This window comes from Pseudorca crassidens, chromosome 15 (assembly GCF_039906515.1).
Source record: "Pseudorca crassidens isolate mPseCra1 chromosome 15, mPseCra1.hap1, whole genome shotgun sequence".
Taxonomy (NCBI): Eukaryota; Metazoa; Chordata; class Mammalia; order Artiodactyla; family Delphinidae; genus Pseudorca; species Pseudorca crassidens.
Window position 1 is genome coordinate 2,125,566 of NC_090310.1, and position 21,221 is coordinate 2,146,786.

Below are 21,221 nucleotides of genomic sequence, written 5' to 3' on the forward strand. Positions count from 1 at the left end.
TAAAAAAGAAATTTAATTTATAATGTAAAAATGTCTAATGTGAGTAGAGAAGGAGAAAACCTAAGCGCTTAATGGTAGAAGAGCTGGAAGGAACAAAAGCCAATCTGCTCTGTGCAGAATCCCAGAAAAGCCCAGAAAATAGAGGTACCTTGGACCACAGAAGGTGGACAACCAGGGTGGGATTAACACCAGGAGGATCGGCTGAAGATATGTAAAAGGAGGCAGTTAACGCCCCAGATTCTCTCCCCAGCTCTGGCAGAAGGAACGTTTACTCACTGGAAAACCGGACTCCGGGTGTGAGGGATAAGGGGTCATCCAAAAAGTAGGTGATTAAAATGTCAGAGGAGTGAGGGAGGGGTGGGCTGGAGAACGGCTATCTTTTATTATAAACCATGTGGAAGTATTTGATATTTTAAAGCAGTACATATATTACATGAAGATAAAAATTAAACTTAAAAAAAAAAGAAAAGTAAAAAAAAACCAACAACAACAAACCCAAAATTATGGTCCTTCTGGACTTGGTCATTAGGATGGCTTTCTCCATGCTGGTCCAGGGCACAGACCAGGAAGCACTGCTCCAGGAGCCCAAGCCTCCCCAACAGCAAATCTTGTCCTTCAGCTTTGCAGGACATCAGCGGGGCCAGGTCTCCAGGAGAGGAAGTGGTCCAGGGAATAGAGGGTGCTCCTGTAATGACTTCAAAATTTCTTTCCAACTTTGTCTTTCTCTTCGCTTTCATTTCTTCCCCAAACTCAATAATCTATCATTTACCTTGCCTTGCTTCAGGCGATGTCATTAATAACAATAGAAAAAGCATTTTTTTGCTTGTCACCTTTCTTCAAAGGAACTCAGATTGTCTCTAAACTTTCAAGTGCATACAAAGTACCTAGGAATTTTGTTAAAATGCAGATTCTAATTCAGCCGGCCTGGGGTGGGGCCCGAGAGTCTGCATTTCTAACCAGCTCTCAGGTTAGGCCGATGCTGCTGGTCCATGGACCACACTCTGAGAAGCAGAAGGACATAAAGCAACTTTATGGGGTGATGGACATCTTTTACATCTTGCCTGTGGTTGTGATTACATGTGTATATACTCTTATCAAAATTCACTGGACTGTGTACTTAAAATGGGTGTGTTTTATTGTACGTACGTTACCCTTTATTAAAGGAAAAATCCATTCTAGATGGATTATAGATCTAAATGTGAAAGATGAAACAATTAATCTTTTAGGAGGAAACACACACTTTGGGGTAGGCATATCTTCCTTTCTTTTTTGTTTTCTTGAACCACACATATAATTTTAATTTTTAAGGAGCCACATTAAAAAATGTAATGGGGTCTTCCCTGGTGGCACAGTGGTTGAGAGTCCGCCTGCCGATGCAGAGGACACGGGTTTGTGCCCCGGTCCGGGAAGATCCCACGTGCCGTGGAGCCGCTGGGCCCGTGGGCCATGGCCGCTGAGCCTGCGCGTCCGGAGCCTGTGCTCCGCAACGGGAGAGGCCACAGCAATGAGAGGCCCGCGTACTGAAAAAAAAAAAAAAAAAGTAATGAAACTGGATAAACTAATAAGGCATATCTTTCTCAAACAGGACTCAAAAAAGAGTGAACCATGATGGAAAAACCCACACGAGCTGGACTACATTAAAATTAAAAACTTCTGTTCATCAGCAGACTCTAATAAGAGAGCAAAAGGGCAAGCTCTAAACTGAAGGAAGATATCTGCAATACATTTATCTGACAAAGGACTCCTCATATATGAAGAACTACTCCAATTGAATAAGAAAAAGACATGACGACAGAAAAGTGGGCAGAACTCTAGCAGACACTTCACAGAGGAGGACGGCCAAAATGGCCGATCAATACATGAAAAGGCAGTCGGCTCAGCCACGAGTGAAACGCAAATTAAAACCGCACAGCGCTTTGTTTGGACCGCACACCCACTGGAATGGCTAAATGAAGAGACAGACAGTGCCGTGTGAGGAAAGCTGTGGAGCAACTGGAACGCTCTTCCACTGCGGATGGGGTGTCATTTGCAACAACGTTCTTGGAAGACTATTTGGCGGTATTTATTAGAGCCGAATGTAAACATCCTCTAAGATCCAGCAGGTCCACTCTTGGGTGGAAATACAAGCCCGTGTCTCCAAAAGGTAAGTGAAGAGTGCTCAGAGCAGCCTCGCTCATAATGTCCTCAAGCTGGAAACAACTCGGTTATCCATCAGCGGGAGTCTCGATAACATGCGCAACAGTCATAAAACAGGCTCTCGCTGGCAATAAAAACAGGAAGGAGCTACTGCCACCCGCAACAATGTGGATGCATCCAGGGTAATCAGATAACACACAGGGCGCTCGGTCAGATTTGCATCTTGAACAACCAAGCATTCTGAAGAACGTGAATGTCCCGTGCAGTATTTGGGACAGACTTATACTAAAAATTACTACGCTATGAAAAGCCATTCTTGTTTTTCATTAAAATATTATTTTTCGGCTGGTCCCATTCTGTTTCATGGTCTGGGTGCTGGGGACACCGTGTGTTCACTTTGCGAAAATCCGTCGTGCTGCACACGTAGGATGTGTGCACGCCTCCTGCATGAATGTTATGCGTCCATACGAAGTTTACTTAAAGACACGGCCCATCCTGGCCCACGTCCCATCAGAGGGGGCCCTCCGTGCCTCTTGCCCCCAGTCTCCCATCTGTTCTCCGCACCGCTGCGTGTGACCTTTCAAACCTGCACATCCATCCTGGCGCGCAGTCACGGCTCAGTCGCGCCAGTCGCCCACAGGACAGCACCTGCCCCCTCGGCAAGGCATCCGGGGGCTCTCGGGGGCCCCTCCTCCCCCGTCCCCACATCTTCCCGTCTTTTTGCCAACACTGACGCTCATCACACCTCCATGGCTGGGCACGTGCGGTTTCTCTACTTAGAGGGCCCTTCCCACGTCTCTGCCTGGCAAAAGCCTCGTTATTTTCCGAGTCTCATTTCAGCTTCTATCGGGCCTGGGGGTCTCTGTCTCCCTGGGCAGACCCGGGTGCCCCTCTCTCTCACACCCGTCTTCAATGCATGCCTCCTTTATCTTGCAACTGACTGTCTCCTCATCTGAGTACAGGCTTATTGGGGTGAGGACCCCGCCCTTACATCTTTTTATCCCTGGCACCTAGCGGAGTGCCCGGGAGTGGCAGGCACTGGGTACTCGTTAAGGGATGAATCAAAGGATAATGGTAGTAATGGATGTTAACGAACAGGGATCAGGCAAGGGATGTAAGCAAATGGCTCATGCTAGATTACAGGTTTGTCAGGGGCCCTTCTGAACTTTCTCCAGGGCATCCTGCTAACGAGCACGGCACGCCTGTATCACGAGCACGCACCTGCCCCAGCCGTGCCTCCCTGGATGTCCTGCCTGCCTCGTGGCACTTGGGAGGTGGTATCTCATCTAACTTCCTGTGGGAAGGGTGCTGTCTTATCCCCATTTCACCAATGACTTCAGAGACTTGCCCAAGGTCGCCTGCTGGGAGAGGGAGAGCTCACACTCATTGCACCCATCAGTCTGTGGATAACACCAGGCACTGAATCACTGAAACGCCTCACGGAGCAGAGAAGGCAGGGCAGGAAGTGTCAGTGCCCACTCTGTCTCGGGCAGCTCTGTGACTCAGGTAGCCTTTCTGGTCCCTCTCAAATCAGTCTCCGTGGGTGGCCACCGCCTCTCCCGTAGAATGGCCCATGGGGAAGGGACATCACCCTAAACCCCCAAACACAGCACTCAGCTCTGTCCAGAGACTCTCAACTGCTGCCTGAGATTTTCAGGTTTTAAGCAAAACAAAAATCTGATTCACTGTTTCCAGTCCTACAGGAAACTCAAGTCCTTTATTCTTCTAACACTTAAAAACGAAAAAAGGAAAACAAAATCAAACCTTTATGCCTTAGAAGAGTTCTTAATGCTTCTCATTTCACACCGCGCCGAACACTGTTCACGACAAAGGCTGCAGGAGGGAAGAAGGAAATGAGACGCACTCGCCAATAAATAAGAGCCTGAGCAAAGAAACCAACTCAGAATACACCACTGGCGATAAGAAATGCCCCAAAGCTTTGCTTACGCCAAGTAATGTAAGGACAGATAGCTCCCCTGGGTCTCTGGGAAAAGTTCATGCACACAGGAAGCTGCAAACAGACTCTCTTTGGGATTTTGGCAGAAAAGACGGGGCATTAACAACATTCAAGGTGAAAGAGGGGAGAATTGTAGATTGAGGGAAGGGATGCTTTTTTCATCAGGTAACAAAAATAGCTCTAGCTGGGTATCTCCCCTGGATTCCCACAGGCTGCAGGGCAGGTGCCGGCTCCAGAAATTAGCCAGAGCTGCGCTCAGCAGCGCTCAGGGGAGACCCACCGCTCCCAACTGCCCAACCGGAGAATTAATTTAATTCCCGACATTTGGATAATACAGATGAACCCCTGAGGGAGACAAAAATTTACTTTGGGAAGATTTTTTCCCCACCTGTTGTGCAGAAGTGTCACAAGGTGGCGGGGTGACGGTGGGAGGGTAAGATGGTGCTGGGTAGCTGAAAGGCTCTGGAGAAGGCGTCCCGGTTTCACCTGCCCCGGGGGCTGTGAAAGATGCTGAGATCTTCCACCTGCACACCCCACATTCATGCTAATCCCCTTTCTCATCGTCACCAGCAAATCCAAATGGCACGCTCTTGCCCGAGGTGGGGGCAGGGGTAAAAACGAAAGCAACGGCTTCTTGCCCAGCCCTAGAAGACGGCTCAGAGGAAGGCACGACTAACACAAATCATGACCAGGGAGGTCGGTTAGTAACAACGAAACCTTGCACTTCTACACCGTCCTGCTATTTTCCAAGCACTTTTCACCCACTGTCTCGCGCGCTCCTCAGAGCAATTCTGCGTGGTAGGAAGGCAGGGGTTTATCTCCACCTCGCTTGCGAAGAAACAAAATCTTGGGACAGTGAAGTGATTTGCTCAAGGTCGGGGCGCGATCACAGATTTTTAAAGCTTGAAGGGTTCTTGGTGGTGAGGCGCCAGGGCCAGGGTGACTAATGGGGGGCACCCGGGCTCCAGTTGTCAGTTTCACACCCACAGCAGACGTGGGCAATCGATCACAGAACTCTCTTCCGCGGAGCTGGCCCTCAAGGTGAAACCCATTTGCCATCCCCGGCCCCGGCTCCTGCCTCACTTCACCTACGAGGAAACTGAGCCCAGAGCAGAGAAAGGACTTGGCCGAGACGGCCCAATGGGTTAGTGACCCAGAACCCGAATCTCACCCCTGCCTTCCGAGCCCCAGGTTCTCTCCAGCACGTCATGCTGTGCCCCATCTGTTAGGGGTACAAGTCCCCTGAACGATGCACTAACGAGTCATGGGAGTGACATCCTTCGTGACCGAGCCAGAGCACTTGGGTTTTCTGTGCTGAGCAAGTGGACACATTCCTATTTCTAAGAGAGGAATCACAGACCACCCCAAGGTTTCAAAGCCTGAGCACCTGGCAGGATGGAAGCGAGGACTTAGGGATGGGAAAATCAGGAGTTTGGTTTTGGATCAACTCCATGTCTAGGCAGTCAAGACCACTGGCTACTGAAGTGCACAGTTCAGGAGGGGAGGCCTGGCAGGAGGTATGAACTTGGGAGTCAAGAGTACAGAGACGGCTTTGAGGCTGTGAGACTAGATGAGGCCATCCAGGAAGGAGTGCAGAGGGAGAAGAGGCCGAGGCCCTTTGACCTCAGAGGTCAGGGGACACAGAAGAATCAGAAAAGAGAGACTAGGAAGGAGTGGCCGGGAAGGTGGGAGAAACCAAGAGAGGGAACCCACGCCACATTCCGAGGAGGAGAGGTAGGTAGACTGAGCTAATGCCCCCGAGGGCTAAGAGTGGACCTGGACTTGGGGACTCGGGGGCCAGAAGTCTGACTGAAGTGGGTCCCGGACAGAATGCGGGGACAGGAAATGGGGACAGTGTAGACAACACTTTCAAAGAGACCATCTGTAAAGGTGTGACGGCTGAGTTGCATCCCCCCAAATTCACATGCTGAAGCCCTAGCCCCACTACCTGTAGTTGGAGACAAAGCCTTTAAGGAGTGACTGAGTTAATGTGAGACCATTAGGGTGAGCCCTAATCCAGGGGGGCTGGTGTCCTGGTAAGAAGAGGAGGTTGGACACACAGAGAGACACCAGGGGTGCATGCAGACAGCGGGCTGACCACGTGAGGACACAGCTAGAAGGCGGCCACCTGCAAGCCACGGAGGGAAGCCTCAGGGGACACCAGCCCTGCCCACACCTTGATCTCGTACTTCCAGCCTCCAGAACTGGGAGAATAAACTTCAATTGCTTAACCCCCCTTACCCCCCACCGCTGCCCGGTCTGCAGTACTCTGTTACAGCAGCTCTGACAGACGAACAGAAGAGGGGTACACAGCAAGGCAGTGACAGCTACAAGGGAATATGGAATCAAGGCAGGTTTGGGTTTTTTCTTTAAAGATGGGGGGAACTGCAGCATATTTGTACTCTGGTCGGAATGATCCTTGGAGAGAAGGAAAACAGTTGATGATACTGGAGAAGAAGGAGACAACCGCTACAGAAGCATCTCTGCATGGACAAGGTGGTTCTGGTGCCTGCGTGGAGGCAGGACCAGGCGGGTGGAGGAGGAGGCCAGGCGCCCGGAGAGGCCGGGGGCGGCTGGTGGGTGGAAGGACGAAGGATGGTCGTCAGTTTAGGGCAGGGGAGCCTCTTGGGCCCAGGTAGTCCAACATAAATGGCTGCGTTTCAAAAGCATATTTTTTTATCAGTTAAGAAAGATACAGCATTACACAGAATTTCTGTACAAAACTGAGGGGGCAGGAGACTCACCCATTCCTTGGCGACAGCCCTCTCTGCTCTGCTGTAGTCGGGTGGTCTCCCCTGCTCGGAGCAGTTATAGGAAACCACCCTCTCCTTCCTAGGGCCACTTTCCTTTACAGCCTAAAACCTCCCCGAACTCAGAACGCCTGCGTCTCCAGGGCCCCGTGAAAGAACCTCCTCTAAGAGTCCAGGAGACACGATTTTTGAGGCTGGAGAACTCCCAAAGGAACTGGAAATCGCCATGCGTCTCTGCCTCCCACCCGCAAACCGGCCATGCCTGTGGCCTCAGCTCCCCAGGCACCACGGAGCTTCACAAGTTGATTTTGAAAAGCATCTGAGAACTGAAGCCAGGAGACTCGGAGAGAAGTGCAAGGTATCATTATTATTCAACCGCACACTCCCCCACATCCCCCGAACCGGCTACACTCGAATCCCTTTTTAAAAAGGCCATTTCTTCTCAGAAAAGTTCAGTGAATGACCGAATCCTTACTCAGAGGCAGGGAACGGAGCACTAATGTCAATAAAAGGCAGTTTTACTTCGTATCAGCATTCTTCCACTGAAATAACCATTGGCTAAACCTCCAGTAATGTTGGCACAAGGTTTCTGTTTGCCCTCAGATTAAAAAAAAGTGGGTCATCGCCACCAAGGCTTCTCTGAGAGTGTTCACAGCAGCTCTCACAATAGTCCCAAACTGCACACACGCGCACGTTCATCGGCGGTAGGAGGGATACACAAACTGCGGTAAACGCTCACAGTGCAACGCTACACGGCAAGGAACAAACCCCAGTGACTGCGACACACATGGATGAATCAAGCTGGAGACACAAGAGCGCGCTCCCTGTGATGCCATTTATGTGACATTCAAGGACAGGCAAAAGGGGTGGGGGGCTTAGCAACCGGGAAGGAGCATGAGACCCCTCCCCCCTCGAGGCCCGGAAAGGACCCGTGTCTCGAGCTGGATGATCGGCTACGTGGGTGGGTGTGAAACCTCCCCCATCGTGCACTTCAGATTTGGGACGGATACTGTGTGTGTGCGCTATGCCTTAATTTAAAACAAATCCTTTTTTTTTTTTTAACCAATCAGTTTTGCCTTTCCACAGGAGCGCGGAGGCCCTGTGATTTCTCTTACTGGGACACAGCTGAAATCAGAAGTCACTGCAAGAGGAACTCTCTTCCTGCAACCCAGCAGGTTGGGAATCAGGACAGCTAAGACTAAACGGGACAGCAGTTGATGGGGACCACCCTTGCTGTTCTCTTCTGAACCTGGCTTTCCCTTCTTGTTTTCTTAATCAGAATGATAACAGTTGCTCAGGGTTAAAAAACAAACAAAAGAAAAGGACACAAAATGAATGCTAGAGGAGAAGACTCAAATCAATAGAATTAGAAATGAAAAAGGAGAAGTAACAACTGACACTGCAGAAATACAAAGGATCATGAGAGATTACTACAAGCAGCTCTATGCCAATAAAACGGACAACCTGGAAGAAATGGACAAATTCTTAGAAATGCACAACTTTCCGAGACTGAACCAGGAAGAAATAGAAAATATAAACAGACCAATCACAAGCACTGAAATTGAAACTGTGATTAAAAATCTTCCAACAGACTAACCCGCGCAAGTGCCCCATCTTCCGGTCTTTCGGTTTTCGGCTCGGAGGAGGCTAAGGTGCAACTCTCTTCGGTCGTCCCGAATCCGGGTTCATCCGACACCAGCCGCCTCCACCATGCCGCCTAAGTTCGACCCCAACGAAATCAAAGTCGTGTACCTGAGGTGCACCGGTGGGGAAGTCGGTGCCACGTCTGCCCTGGCCCCCAAGATCGGCCCCCTGGGTCCGTCTCCAAAAAAAGTTGGTGATGACATCGCCAAGGCAACTGGTGATTGGAAGGGTCTGAGGATTACAGTGAAACTGACCATTCAGAACCGACAGGCCCAGATTGAGGTGGTACCTTCTGCCTCTGCCCTGATCATCAAAGCCCTCAAGGAACCGCCAAGAGACAGAAAGAAGCAGAAAAACATTAAGCACAGTGGAAACATCACTTTTGATGAGATTGTCAGCATTGCCCGACAGATGTGGCATCGATCTTTAGCTAGAGAACTCTCTGGAACCATTAAAGAGATCCTGGGGACCGCCCAGTCTATGGGCTGCAATGTTGATGGCCGCCACCCTCACGACATCATAGATGACATCAACAGTGGTGCAGTGGAATGTCCAGCTAGTTAAGAACTGCAAAGAAAAATAATAAAGGGTTATTTGACAAGCAAAAAAAAAAAAAAAAAAAAAAATCTTCCAACAAACAGAAGCCCAGGACCAGATGGCTTTACAGGCCAATTCTATCAAACATTTAGAGAAGAGCTAACACCTATCCTTCTCAAACTCTTACAAAATATAGCAGAGGGAGGAACACTCCCAAACTCGTTCTACGAGGCCACCATCACCCTGATACCAAAACCAGACAAGGATATGACAAAGAAAGAAAACTACAGGCCAATATCACTGATGAACATAGATGCAAAAATCCTCAACAAAATACTAGCAAACAGAATCCAACAGCACATTAAAAGGATCCTACACCATGATCAAGTGGAGTTTATCCCAGGAATGCAAGGATTCTTCAATATACGCAAATCAATCAACGTGATACACCATATTAACAAATTGAAGGAGAAAAACCATACGGTCATCTCAATAGATGCAGAGAAAGCTTTCAACAAAATTCAACACCCATTTATGATAAAAACCCTCCAGAAAGTAGGCATAGAGGGAACTTTCCTCAACATAATAAAGGCCATATATGACAAACCCACAGCCAACATTGTCCTCAATGGTGAAAAACTGAAACCGTTTCCACTAAGATCAGGAACAAGACAAGGTTGCCCACTCTCACCACTATTATTCAACATAGTTTTGGAAGTTTTAGCCACAGCAATCAGAGAAGAAAAAGAAAAAAAAGGAATCCAAATTGGGAAAGAAGTAAAGCTGTCACTGTTTGCAGATGACATGATACTATACATAGAGAATCCTAAAGATGCTACCAGAAAACTGCTAGAGCTAATCAATGAATTTGGAAACGTTGCAGGATACAAAATTAATGCACAGAAATCTCTTGCATTCCTATACACTAATGATGAAAAATCTGAAAGTGAAATTAAGAAAACACTCCCATTTACCATTGCAACAAAAAGAATAAAATATCTAGGAATAAACCTACCTAAGGAGACAAAAGACCTGTATGCAGAAAATTACAAGACACTGGTGAAAGAAATTAAAGATGATACAAATAGATGGAGAGATATACCATGTTCTTGGATTGGAAGAATCAACATTGTGAAAATAACTCTACTACCCAAAGCAATCTACAGATTCAATGCAACCCCTATCAAACTACCAATGGCATTTTTCACAGAACTAGAACAAAAACTTTCACAATTTATATGGAAACACAAAAGATCCCGAATAGCCAAAGCAATCTTGAGAAAGAAAAATGGAGCTGGAGGAATCAGGCTCCCTGACTTCAGACTATACTACCAAGCTACAGTAATCAAGACAGTATGGTACAGAAATATAGGTCAATGGAACAGGATAGAAAGCCCAGAGATAAACCCACGCACATATGGTCACCTCATCTTTGATAAAAGAGGCAAGAATATACAAGAGAAAAGACAGCCTCTTCAGTAAGTGGTGCTGGGAAAACTGGACAGCTACATGTGACAGAAGGAAATGAGAACACTCCCTAACACCATACACAAAAATAAACTCAAAATGGATTAAAGACCTAAATATAAGGCCAGACACCATCAAACTCTTAGAGGAAAACATAGGCAGAACACTCTATGACATAAATCACAGCAAGATCCTTTTTGATCCACCTCCTAGAGAAATGGAAGTAAAAACAAAAATAAACAAATGGGACCTAATGAAACTGCAAAGCTTTTGCACAGCAAAGGAAACCATAAACAAGACGAAAAGACAACCCTCAGAATGGGAGAAAATATTTGCAAATGAAGCAAGTGACAAAGGATTAATCTCCAAAATTTACAAGCAGCTCATGCAGCTCAATATTAAAAAAAAAAACAACCCAATCAAAAAATGGGCAGAAGACCTAAATAGACATTTCTCCAAAGAAGATATACAGACTGCCAACAGACACATGAAAGAATGCTCAACATCATTAATCATTAGAGAAATGCAAATCAAAACTACAATGAGATATCATGTCACACCAGTCAGAATGGCCATCCTCAAAAAATCTAGAAACAATAAATGCTGGAGAGGGTGTGGAGAAAAGGGAACCCTCATACACTGTTGGTGGGAATGTAAATTGATACAGCCACTATGGAGAACAGTATGGACGTTCCTTAAAAAACTAAAAAAACTTAAAAAACTAAAAACTACCATATGACCCAGCAATCCCACTACTGGGCATATACCCTGAGAAAACCATAATTCAAGAAGAGTCATGTACCAAAATGTTCATTGCAGCTCTATTTACAATAGCCAGGACATGGAAGCAACCGAAGTGCCCATCAACAGATGAATGGATAAAGAAGATGTGGCACATATATACAATGGAATATTACTCAGCCATAAAAAGGAACGAAACTGAGTTATTTGCAGTGAGGTGGATGGACCTAGAGACTGTCTTACAGAGTGAAGTAAGTCAGAAAGAGAAAGACAAATACTGTATGCTAACACATATATGGAATCTAAACAAACAAAGAAAAAATTGTCATGAAGAACCTAGGGGCAAGACGGGAATAAAGACGCAGACCTCCTAGAGAGAATGGACTTGAGGACACAGGGAGGGGGAAGGGTAAGCTGCGACAAAGTGAGAGAGTGGCATGGACATATATACACTACCAAACGTAAAACAGATAGCTAGCGGGAAGCAGCCGCATAGCACAGGGAGGTCAGCTCCGTGCTTTGTGACTACCTAGAGGGGTGGGATGGGGAGGGAGATGCAAGAGGGAAGAGATATGGGGACATATGTATATGTATAACTGATTCACTTTGTTATAAAGCAGAAACTAACACACCATTGTAAAGCAATTATACTCCAATAAAGATGTTAAAAAAAAAAAAGAATACCAGAATATTCCCCTTCGTCCACCCAGCCACCATTCCCCAGACGTCCGACTAGAGCAGTTTCTTACACATGCTAGTGCTTTCTTCCAGAAACTCCCTCTATGCCCCTGTCTCAGTAAAGGCCTCACAGAATTCCACTCGATGGAGGGATCTTGCTTTCGAGGAGCATTTGTGTGGTTTCAAGTTTATTCCCATTAAAAACAATGCTACCGTTAACATCAGCGTGCACAGAAAGATGGACAAGTCTGCCTGTGAGATAATTCTTAGAAGTGGAATTCTTGGGTTGATTCACTTATGCTGGTACATATTGTCAAATCCACAGCGTATTGGACTACCTGCTTCCCGTTTCTCTCGCCAATACAACGTTTTATCAAGTGTTTTGATCTCTGCCAGTCTGACAGTGGAAAAAAGGCATCTCTCTGTTGTATTACTTCGCATTCATTCATTGTAAATTGATTGGTCTGTTCATATTCTGCTTGTTCACATCCTTTAAGCATTTTTCTCTTGGGTCGAGTTCTCTAATTCTGGAGTCAGCAAACTGCAGTGGAGGGCCCACCCCTGCACTGCCCATCCTGCCCCACTGGCCAGATCCGGCCACATGGCAAGAACAGAGCAGAGCCGTTTCCACAGGGACCTTCTGGCTCTCAGAGCCTCAGGTATTTACTATCTGGACCTTTACAGAAGAAGCGTGCCGATTCCTGCACCTCCCTGATTTCCTCCGAGAGTTCTCTGTAAACTAAGGAAATAGCTCTCTCAGATAAATTCAGTTTTGCATCAAATTCGTCACTCTACCCTACCTCCTACCCCCAACTCTGTCCAAAATAACCAAGTCAGAAGTGCCTTCAAAAGCAGAGCACCCTCATTTGGAGACACTTCGGTCTGTGTTAATTTAGGGGCGGTGCTTTCATTTTACACACGTGGCCACTGAGGCTCAGAGCCACCGGTGACTTTCCCGAGGTCACACAGCTAGTACGCGGCAGAGCCGGGGCAGACGCCCTTTCTGCCTGGCTCCAGGTCCGCAGATCTTTCCACTTGGAGGAGCCTGCCTCTCAGTGGACGGGTCCAGCACCGGGGGATGGCGCTGACTGTACAAAGCAGAGTGTGACAGGTGTTGCTGTGGTACCTGCAGGATTTGTGAAGTATGTGGACAGAGCCTGGGGCCCCGCTCTGTCACCGCCACACGCGAGTATGAGGACGTACATTCCAGAGTTGGATGTGGGGTGAGAAGGAAGGTTACACCCCTGACACAGAAACCACCCGGGGAGGATGGAGCCCTTGCTCCAGCTCACCCACTTGTGAGGAGCTGGGAGGACCAGAGGACTGTGACATAAGACATGAGCCTGGGGAGCTTGACTGCGGGACTCGACCAGCGAAGACAGAGCGTTGTCGCCAGAGGCAGGAGCGGGGACCCTTCATTACCCCGCGGCACTGGCCCATTGCACCAATCTGACAGCGACCGTTATATTCTCAGAGCCCTGAACAAAACACAACCAAAAAGGTCACCCCCCTGGAAACAGTCACCCCATTAAAACCATCGACCCACAAGCAGGCGCTGCTCAAGGAGACTTTGGGGGAAGGTGTACGGGGCGTGTTCCTTGCGTGTGAAGCGCACAAGCCGTGTTCTTCCCATGCGCCGTGGCACGGGTGACGAGGCTGGCACCTGGGAATCTGCCAGTCTCATTTTCCTTTAGCAGAAAAGCGGTTTTAAGGGGCTTCCTTGATAGTCCTCTTTTCCTTTTCTTTCTGTTCCCGTATTTAAATCAATCAAAATGCTCCAGACCTCCTGGATAATGCAGTACGTCTACAGGGTAGGTTTCCTTCAATCCTCTCGGCTGCCCTGGAAGATCAGGACTGCAGAGCAGGACACTAAGAAAGGAAGTCCACTCGGCGCGGGGTGGGGAAAGCCGCACTCCAGCCCCAGGTCCGGACCCGAGCGTCCATCCTCTTATCCTCCCCGGATCTCAGGAGTAACAGCAACGGGAAGAGTATAGCACATCTCGAGTTTGCTCATTTCATGCTTGGTGTAACTGACAAGACTGAAAAGAATCAGTATTAATATCCTGATTTCACTGGGGAGAGATGACTCCCAGAGAGCTGAAGGGATGACAGGCCGGCCCAGGTGGGCAGTCACGACGGGAAGCCGCGTCTGGGCCATAGCCCGAAGCTCCTTCCCACCCCCCGCCTCAGCCTCCGACCCAGAAGGCGGACCGTGGACCTCCTGAGGCCTTTCCCCCTTGATCTGACCTCTTTTAACCCAAGTTTCACAGATCTGGTCACACTCTGCGTCGGGGTGGTCATCTGGGCATTCCGGCCCTCGCGGGACTTCACCATTGTCCCGATTACCAGGACGCACTCATTGTCTCCAAGGCCAAGTGTGGGGACAAAGCAAGAGAGGACGGAAGGCAGTTTTAAACTCCTGGGAGGAGCTCTGTTTATCAGCATCTGGTGTCCCTTTTCACCATAATCACCTGAGCACTGGGACTCGATCTGGCCCTTCACGCATGAAGTGCTATCGTCAGCAAACCAGGCACCGCAAGGTTTCCATTGGAAAGGTGGAGAAACGCATGTCGGAAAGTGGAGAAGTTAGTTGGGATGTTGCCCCACCAGCACAGTCTCAGCCTGGAACCTTCCACTGACTGCTGGACTCTCTGAGTCCCACCATCGCCCACACTCGCCTCCCGCCATCCTTCCTTCCCTCAATCCTTTCCTCTAGTTTGAGTCTCTGCCACCCTCTGGTCATGGCAACACGACTGTAGGGCCTGAACTATTTAGAGGAGGATGTCTGGGTCTCTCGTTCCTTCTGTGTGTCCCCGACGGTACCTGGTACAGTGTCACCCAGACAGTGCCCACTGAGTGATTCAAACAAGGGCCACCACCTTTAGAAGAAGAGTTAGGTTTACAAGTCATTTTAAAAGATCACATAGGGACTTCCCTGGTGGTGCAGTGGATAAGAATCCGCCTGCCAATGCAGGGGACACAGGTTCGAGCCCTGGTCCGGGAGGATCCCACATGTCGTGGAGCAACTAAGCCCGCGCGCCACAACTGCTGAGCCTGCACTCTAGAACTGCGAGCCACAACTACTGAGCCTGCGCTCTAGAGCCCGTGAGCCACAACTACTGAAGCCAGCAGGCTTAGAGTCCAGGCTCCGCAACAAGAGAAGCCACCGCAAGGAGAAGCCCGCGCACTGCAACGAAAACCCAACACAGCCAAAAATAAATAAAATTAAATCTTAAAAAAATGAAAAATAAAAGATCACATAAAGGATTAATGGATAAACAAACTGTGGTCCGTCCACACAATGGAATATTATTCAGCCTTAAAAAGGAAGGAAATTCTGATGCCTGCTACAACATGGGTGAACCTTGAGGAGATCATGCTCAGTGACATAAGCCAGACACAGAAGAACAAATACTGCAGGATGCCACTTACATGGGGTCCTAGAGACAGAAAGTAGAAGGGTGGTTTCTAGGGGCTGGAGAAGGGGATGGGGAGTTGTTTAATGACGACAGAGTTTCAGTTCGGGAGGATGGAAAGTTCTGGAGATGGATGGTGGAGATGGTTGTACAACAATGTGAATGTACTTAATACCCCTGAACTGTACACTTAAAAGTGGTTAAGATGTAAATTTTATGTCATGTGTATTTTACCACAATTTAAAAAAAAAATCACACAAAGGAACATTTGTACACAGAGTCAGGACTGTACGGGCTGGTGGGACTGACAGACTTCCTTTTTGATATGGGTGCTACTGAGATGCACAGCCATCCCAACCATTTTGCTGGGATGTGAGGAGGCTGAGTCAGTCCCAGGCTCCCTTGGCCCTCTGACCAGCCCCGGCCCACAGCGGGGACCATCATTTCTTTACAGCTGCCAGGCGCTTAGAGAGAAGCGGAGACTCAGGGCAAGGACAGAAGCGGAACACTCTGGCTAAATTCCTGTCCTCGCAGTAACCTGCGGCTCGGGACTTCCGGCACCCAATAACCTCAGAGGAGGCACCCAATAATCGTCCAGTGATGGACCAACGTTTCTTTCCTTCCTTGGGAGGCTGGTAGCCTTTTACACTTTGTCAGGAGAAATTCTTTCCTACCACAAATCAAAGGTTTGGGGGCAGGCTGGGCACAGATGGGTTTGGTCCACAGGACCCGGTTTGTGGGGATGGTCCTCTGCAGACACTCGCCAGACCAGGTGCCAGGAAGCTGGGAGCTCCGACACACGCCCCATCAAGCAGGCCCTGCTCCCTGCACCATAACTGTCTCCCTGGGGCCCCTCCAACTGTGCTCTGAACTCTGAAGGGACAGAGAAGCCCTCTCCCTTCCCTGTGCCGAAAGTTCAGGAGACCACGGGGGGCCCTTCCAGCCTGGGCAGTGTGCTGGGGGGGCGGGTCAGTGTCACGGGGGTGGGGACTTCAGGCACGAGGCCACTAGGACCTCATCCTGGCTTTGCGGGGAACCTGGGCCCCTCCTGGTTCCACACTCTCCCCGTGGGAGGGGCTGTCCTTCCCCCTGCCCTCCCCTCCCCTCCCCTCCCCTCCCAGGGGCTCCACCTTCTCGGGAGCCTCCGCGTCAGGCCCGGCTGTGGTCTGGAAACTTCCTGTCCTTTCAGGTCTTAGAAATGTTCTTTTCCTCCTTCTGGGGCAGGGGCACCGAGGGGCGCCCTGCCGGGCCCGCCCCCCCTTTCATCCCTTTCTTCTCTGAGGGGCTGGGGACTTTGCCAGGCGGGGCCACCCAGAGACAGACGGTCCGAGAGGAACTCGGAGGCGGGATACAGGGAGATGGAAAGTGGAGATAAAGTTCTCCAAACGCAGGCGGGGAGAGGGAGATAGAGATGGAGCCAGAGGGGAAAGGGGGAAAGAGATGGTGAGAGAGGGATGGCGGTCCGGTAGCGCGGAACCAGAAAAGCGAGCCCCTCCTGACCCCCGCACGGCGCCGCGACTCCGCGCCGCCCGCCGAGGACCCCGGGCCCCCCGCGTCCCCCCCTCCGCACGACCGCGCCGCCCCAGCGCGCCCCCGCCGTCCCCCGTGTCCCCACCCCCGCGTCCGCCGCGCCTACCTGGGCCGCTCAGGCTCCGCGCAGGCCGCCGTCTTCCCCCCGGGGCCGCGGCCCTCGGTCCCCACCGCCCGGACCGTCCGAGGGGCGCAGCCGACCCAGGGGCTGCAGGGCCGGTAGGGGGCCGCGCGCCACACGGGCAGCAGTCCGGAGGCCAAAGGAGGCAAAAGAGAGAAAAAAGGAGAGAAAGTGTGTCACAGGCTGGGAGGGGGGAGGGGAATGCAAAACCCGACAGGAAATGAGACTAAAAAAAATGCAAAAGGTTAGAAAAAGAGATAAGGAAGAGGGGGAGGGGAGGGGCGGAGCCTGGGTCCCGGCCGCGGGGAGGGCGGCGAGGAGGTGGGGCGGGAGGGCTGGGCCCGGGGCCGCGAGACCCCGGCAGGCCTGGGGAGGCCCCGCCCCGGGTCGCGTGAGGCTGGACCCCTGCCTGGGCCGCAGTCCCCAGCCGGCTCCGACACCAAGAGCCCGGCGCGGCCGTGGGAAGGGACACCCCCTTGAAGGCGCTCCAGGCTCTGCGTGGGAGGGAGGTTGGAGCAGCTGCCCTCTCGGAGGAATTGGCCCCGTTTTGAAGAACTCCCAGAGGCGTCACTGCCATCTGCGGGGGAGGCTTTTCCCACAGAGAAGTGGGAAGCAAGGGATCCTGCAGCCTTGGGCACCCCCAGGGCTCTTCTCTCCCTCAGCCTCTGTTCCGGAAGCTTCCTGGGGCTTGCGTGGCGGTCAGCACACCTCCGAGGGCCGCACACACCCCTCCTGGACCCGTGATGGCGACAGTCTGTCACCCCGCTGCCTCTGGCCCTCCGCACCCCCCCTCCCCCGCGCAGTGCTCTCAGACTCAGCACCTGTAGGGGAAATTGAGACTTTTGGATGTCATCGGTTTAATAATTTGGCCCCAAAGCTGCGGCCCAGGCCCCTGGGTGTGTTACTGTCTCAGGGCTGTAAGGGGGGGAAGGTCCTAAGGGTTTTTCTGAATTATGAACTTAAAAATCTGGGCCAACCAGGCACATCCAGAGAACTTTGGGTTCTGCTCATGTACCGGTTTCCCCAGCCCCTGCACCTCTCCTTCTACTCTGCCTCAGTGACCCTTGACTTCTGTCCCTCCCTCACCTCTTGATTCCCCCCATTACAGCTGGAGAACATTCCCTCCCGTTTCATGTTGTAAGTTCTTTGAGAAAAGTTCCTTGAGCTCCTGTAGGGAAAGGCGTTCAGTAAATTAAGCAGCTAAGCACGAAGATCAACAAATGATGGTGCTGTGGTCCAAGCACAGGAGACTAAAATCTTGGCGGTTTTGAGGAGTGTAGGTGACGGAGGCACATGGGCCAGGAACTAAAGGAGACATGAGTTTGCTTTCTGCACAGCATGTTCAAAAACTTAATCAGGAACCACAGAGAGAAAGTTCCTAAAATAAATGCCAAGGCCCACAGCATCCAGGTCCTCCATCCCCAGTGACTCGCTGGGGACCTGGGTGGAATCTGGCTTGCACTTGGTGAACCTTTAAATCAGCCCGTGTCGTTTTGGAGGGGAGCTCTGGTTTTCCTCATGCAGGGTACGAAGGGCAGGCAGGCCTTAAGTCAACAACAAAAACTGATAGAAATTCTGCAAAAATGCTTGATGAGTTTTCATGAAGCGAACACACCCAAGTTACCAAGACAGAGAATTTTGCACCCCAGAAGTCCCCCTTATGCACCCCTACTTGTCAGCCCCTCCCCCCCACCAAGGATAAACCACTTTCCGACCTCCAGCAGCATAGGTCAGTTTTGCCAGATGTCTTGTCTCTAAAGTTCAGAAACTTTATATAAATGGAGACATCCATAGATGCCCTTCTGGGTCTAGCTTCTTTCGTTCAATAGTATGTTTTTCAGATCTAGCCATGGGATTACATGCAGGTATGGTTTCTTGAAGACATGTTGTCTCTTTTCCTCCCCAACACCTTATTAGACTTTTGAAACATTCGGAAGAGTTAGAAGGCTTGTATGGTGAATACCCATATATCCCACCACCTAATTCTACAATGAACATTTTGCTCTATTTGCTTTATCACATACGTACCCATCTGTCCCCTCTAGCCATCGATCCTTCTTTTTTGTTTTTTTGATGCGTTTCAAAGTTGATGACATCAACATACTTCACCTTTAAATACTTTATCATGCATATCATTAACTAGAAAGATTTTTAGGTGAAATTTACCTACAGATTTTAATGATATCATAAAATGAGTTTTGACAAATGTATACACCGTGTAACCCCAATCCCTGTGAAGATATAGAACTGTGTGGTCCAGTACGGCAGCCACTACCCACACTTGAACATGTGGCTAGTGTGAATAAGGAACCGTACTTTAAATTCCATTTAATTTTAATTAAAATCTAAAAACTGCTACTCAATTCTGTTACTGGAAAACTTTTAAGTATGTTGGGAGCATCCTGAGTATATTAATCTGCTTTTTCAACTGTAAATTTTATAAAAGCTAAATACAGGTGAAGTATTTTCAAGGAAAATTGAGGTGCTGTAAGTGTAAAAACTGCACCAGGCTTTGAAGACATGGTACGTAAAAAGGAATGCAGGACATCTCACTCATAGTTTTGATATTGATTGCATGTTGAAATAATAATATTCCGGATATGTTGGATTCAATAAAATATTAAAATGAATTTCATGTTTCTTTTTTAATGTTGCCACTAGAAAATTTTAAATTTTACATTATATTTTTATGGGACAGTATGGATATAATGTAGAACACTACCATCACCCAGGAAGTTCCCTCCTGCCCAGGCATGCCCTTTTAAAACCTGATTCTTCTGTGACCCCAGGGCGAAGGTGATGCGAATGTCTTTGAAGGACGATAGTTCGAGACTACAAACTAAATGCAAACATTCACCTCCTCTTTTGGAAACCTGCTGGAATGACAGCAAAGAACAGTGGGCGATGAGTTAATCCAGGTGCTAGGAAAGTAAGCGAGTGGACAGGTGAATAGAAGGCAGATGAACAGAGGCCCCAGCTCAGAGCAGGCAGGGGGAAAGGCGGCAGCAAAGATGGGAGTGGTTCTCTCACTGGGAACCCCACAGATCTGTTGGGTTTGAGGGTAGAGCAGGGTGGCATGAAGGGCAGACACTGAATGATGGATGAATGGAATTGCTGAGTGTAGAGTTCCCTGGGCACTCCCCGCCTCTGACCTTCCACCGTGCGCCTTAAGCTTCTCCCTTAGGCGAAGCCAGAGAAGTATTTCTAAGGACACCTGCTCTGAGGGAGGGTCAAGGGCTCTTGGAATGAGGGCAGCGGCCCAAGGAGACCCCTTCCCATGTGACATTTAGCAGAAGGGCAGCCTGCCTAGACCTCTCTCTGCCCGGGCCCCCCAGGGCAGTGCTTTCTGAACTGTGTGTAGTGAAAGACATCCTCCACCCCCAGCCTTAAGAAAAACTCTCATCTGTTACAGACTGATACTTTTGTAAATTATAATAAAAATGAATTTAGAAAATCGATTTAAAAAGATGCTCAAGGTACAGGCCCGCTGATCGCGCTTGGTTATCGTGGCAACGTCAAAACGCTGTAAAGGCTTCTGGATGCTCAGTCTTGATCTCTGTTCTCATCGCACTCGTCGAGGACTAGCGCGCAGGAGGACACGGGTCCACGGGCCAGATTTTGCGTGGTGCGGCCCTGGAGGGAAGGCAGCCTGCTGCCCTGCCCTGAGAGCCCAGCCAGCCTCTCTACGAGGAGGTCGGGAAACGTCAGTCACCCTGGGCCTTCGCAGAGACGGGCAGAAACCAGCAGCTTGAAAGTGAGGGATCTAGATGAACAAATAGGACAACTGTCTCCCAAGGGTGCAGAGGAAATGGGTAGCACTGGGAAGGGAACAGAGTATAATGACCAAAACACCCTCTAATGAGTGTCCTCGGAGAGAGGCAAGCAGAAATCACGCCCGTAAGATAGGAACAGATTGCTATGAAACGGGCTGCTTGAAGAAAGGACAGTTCACGGAAATTAAAAATACAGTTGCCGGGGCTTCCCTGGTGGCGCAGTGGTTGGGAGTCCGCCTGCCGATGCGGGGGACGCGAGTTCGTGCCCCGGTCCGGGAGGATCCCACATGCCGCACAGCGGCTGGGCCCGTGAGCCATGGCCGCTGAGCCTGCGCGTCCGGAGCCTGTGCTCCGCAACGGGAGAGGCCACAACAGTGAGAGGCGCACGTACCGGGGAAAAAAAAAAAAAAACAGTTGCCAAAATAATAGGAAAAATAAATAAAATTTAATAGAAGGGCTGGTAGAAGATGT

General features: G+C 49.7%; 2 protein-coding genes across 6 annotated transcripts in view; one reads left to right on the forward strand and one right to left on the reverse strand.

Annotated features, from left to right (window-relative positions):
* The window catches only part of CARD11 (caspase recruitment domain family member 11), a 109,905-nt gene extending 92,218 nt beyond the window's left edge, over positions 1-17,687 (reverse strand). For 3 of the 5 annotated variants that reach the window (XR_010934725.1, XR_010934724.1, XM_067705381.1), the window contains exon 1: positions 16,963-17,683. The gene's annotated coding sequence lies outside the window, so the exon portion shown is untranslated. Of the gene's footprint in view, positions 1-16,962 lie in introns of all 5 variants that reach the window. The other 2 variants (XR_010934726.1, XM_067705383.1) reach the window with 2 other exon arrangements.
* Positions 8,450-9,108, forward strand: LOC137206600 (large ribosomal subunit protein uL11-like). The gene has a single exon (XM_067705380.1). The coding sequence runs from the start codon at positions 8,554-8,556 to the stop codon at positions 9,049-9,051; it is 498 nt and encodes a 165-aa protein (XP_067561481.1). The 5' UTR covers positions 8,450-8,553; the 3' UTR covers positions 9,052-9,108.
* Positions 17,688-21,221: the final 3,534 nt, after the last annotated feature.

Excerpts from the sequence above, each read along its gene's own strand:
- LOC137206600 (XM_067705380.1), top strand. The coding sequence starts at position 8,554 with ATGCCGCCTAAGTTCGACCCCAACGAAATCAAAGTCGTGTACCTGAGG.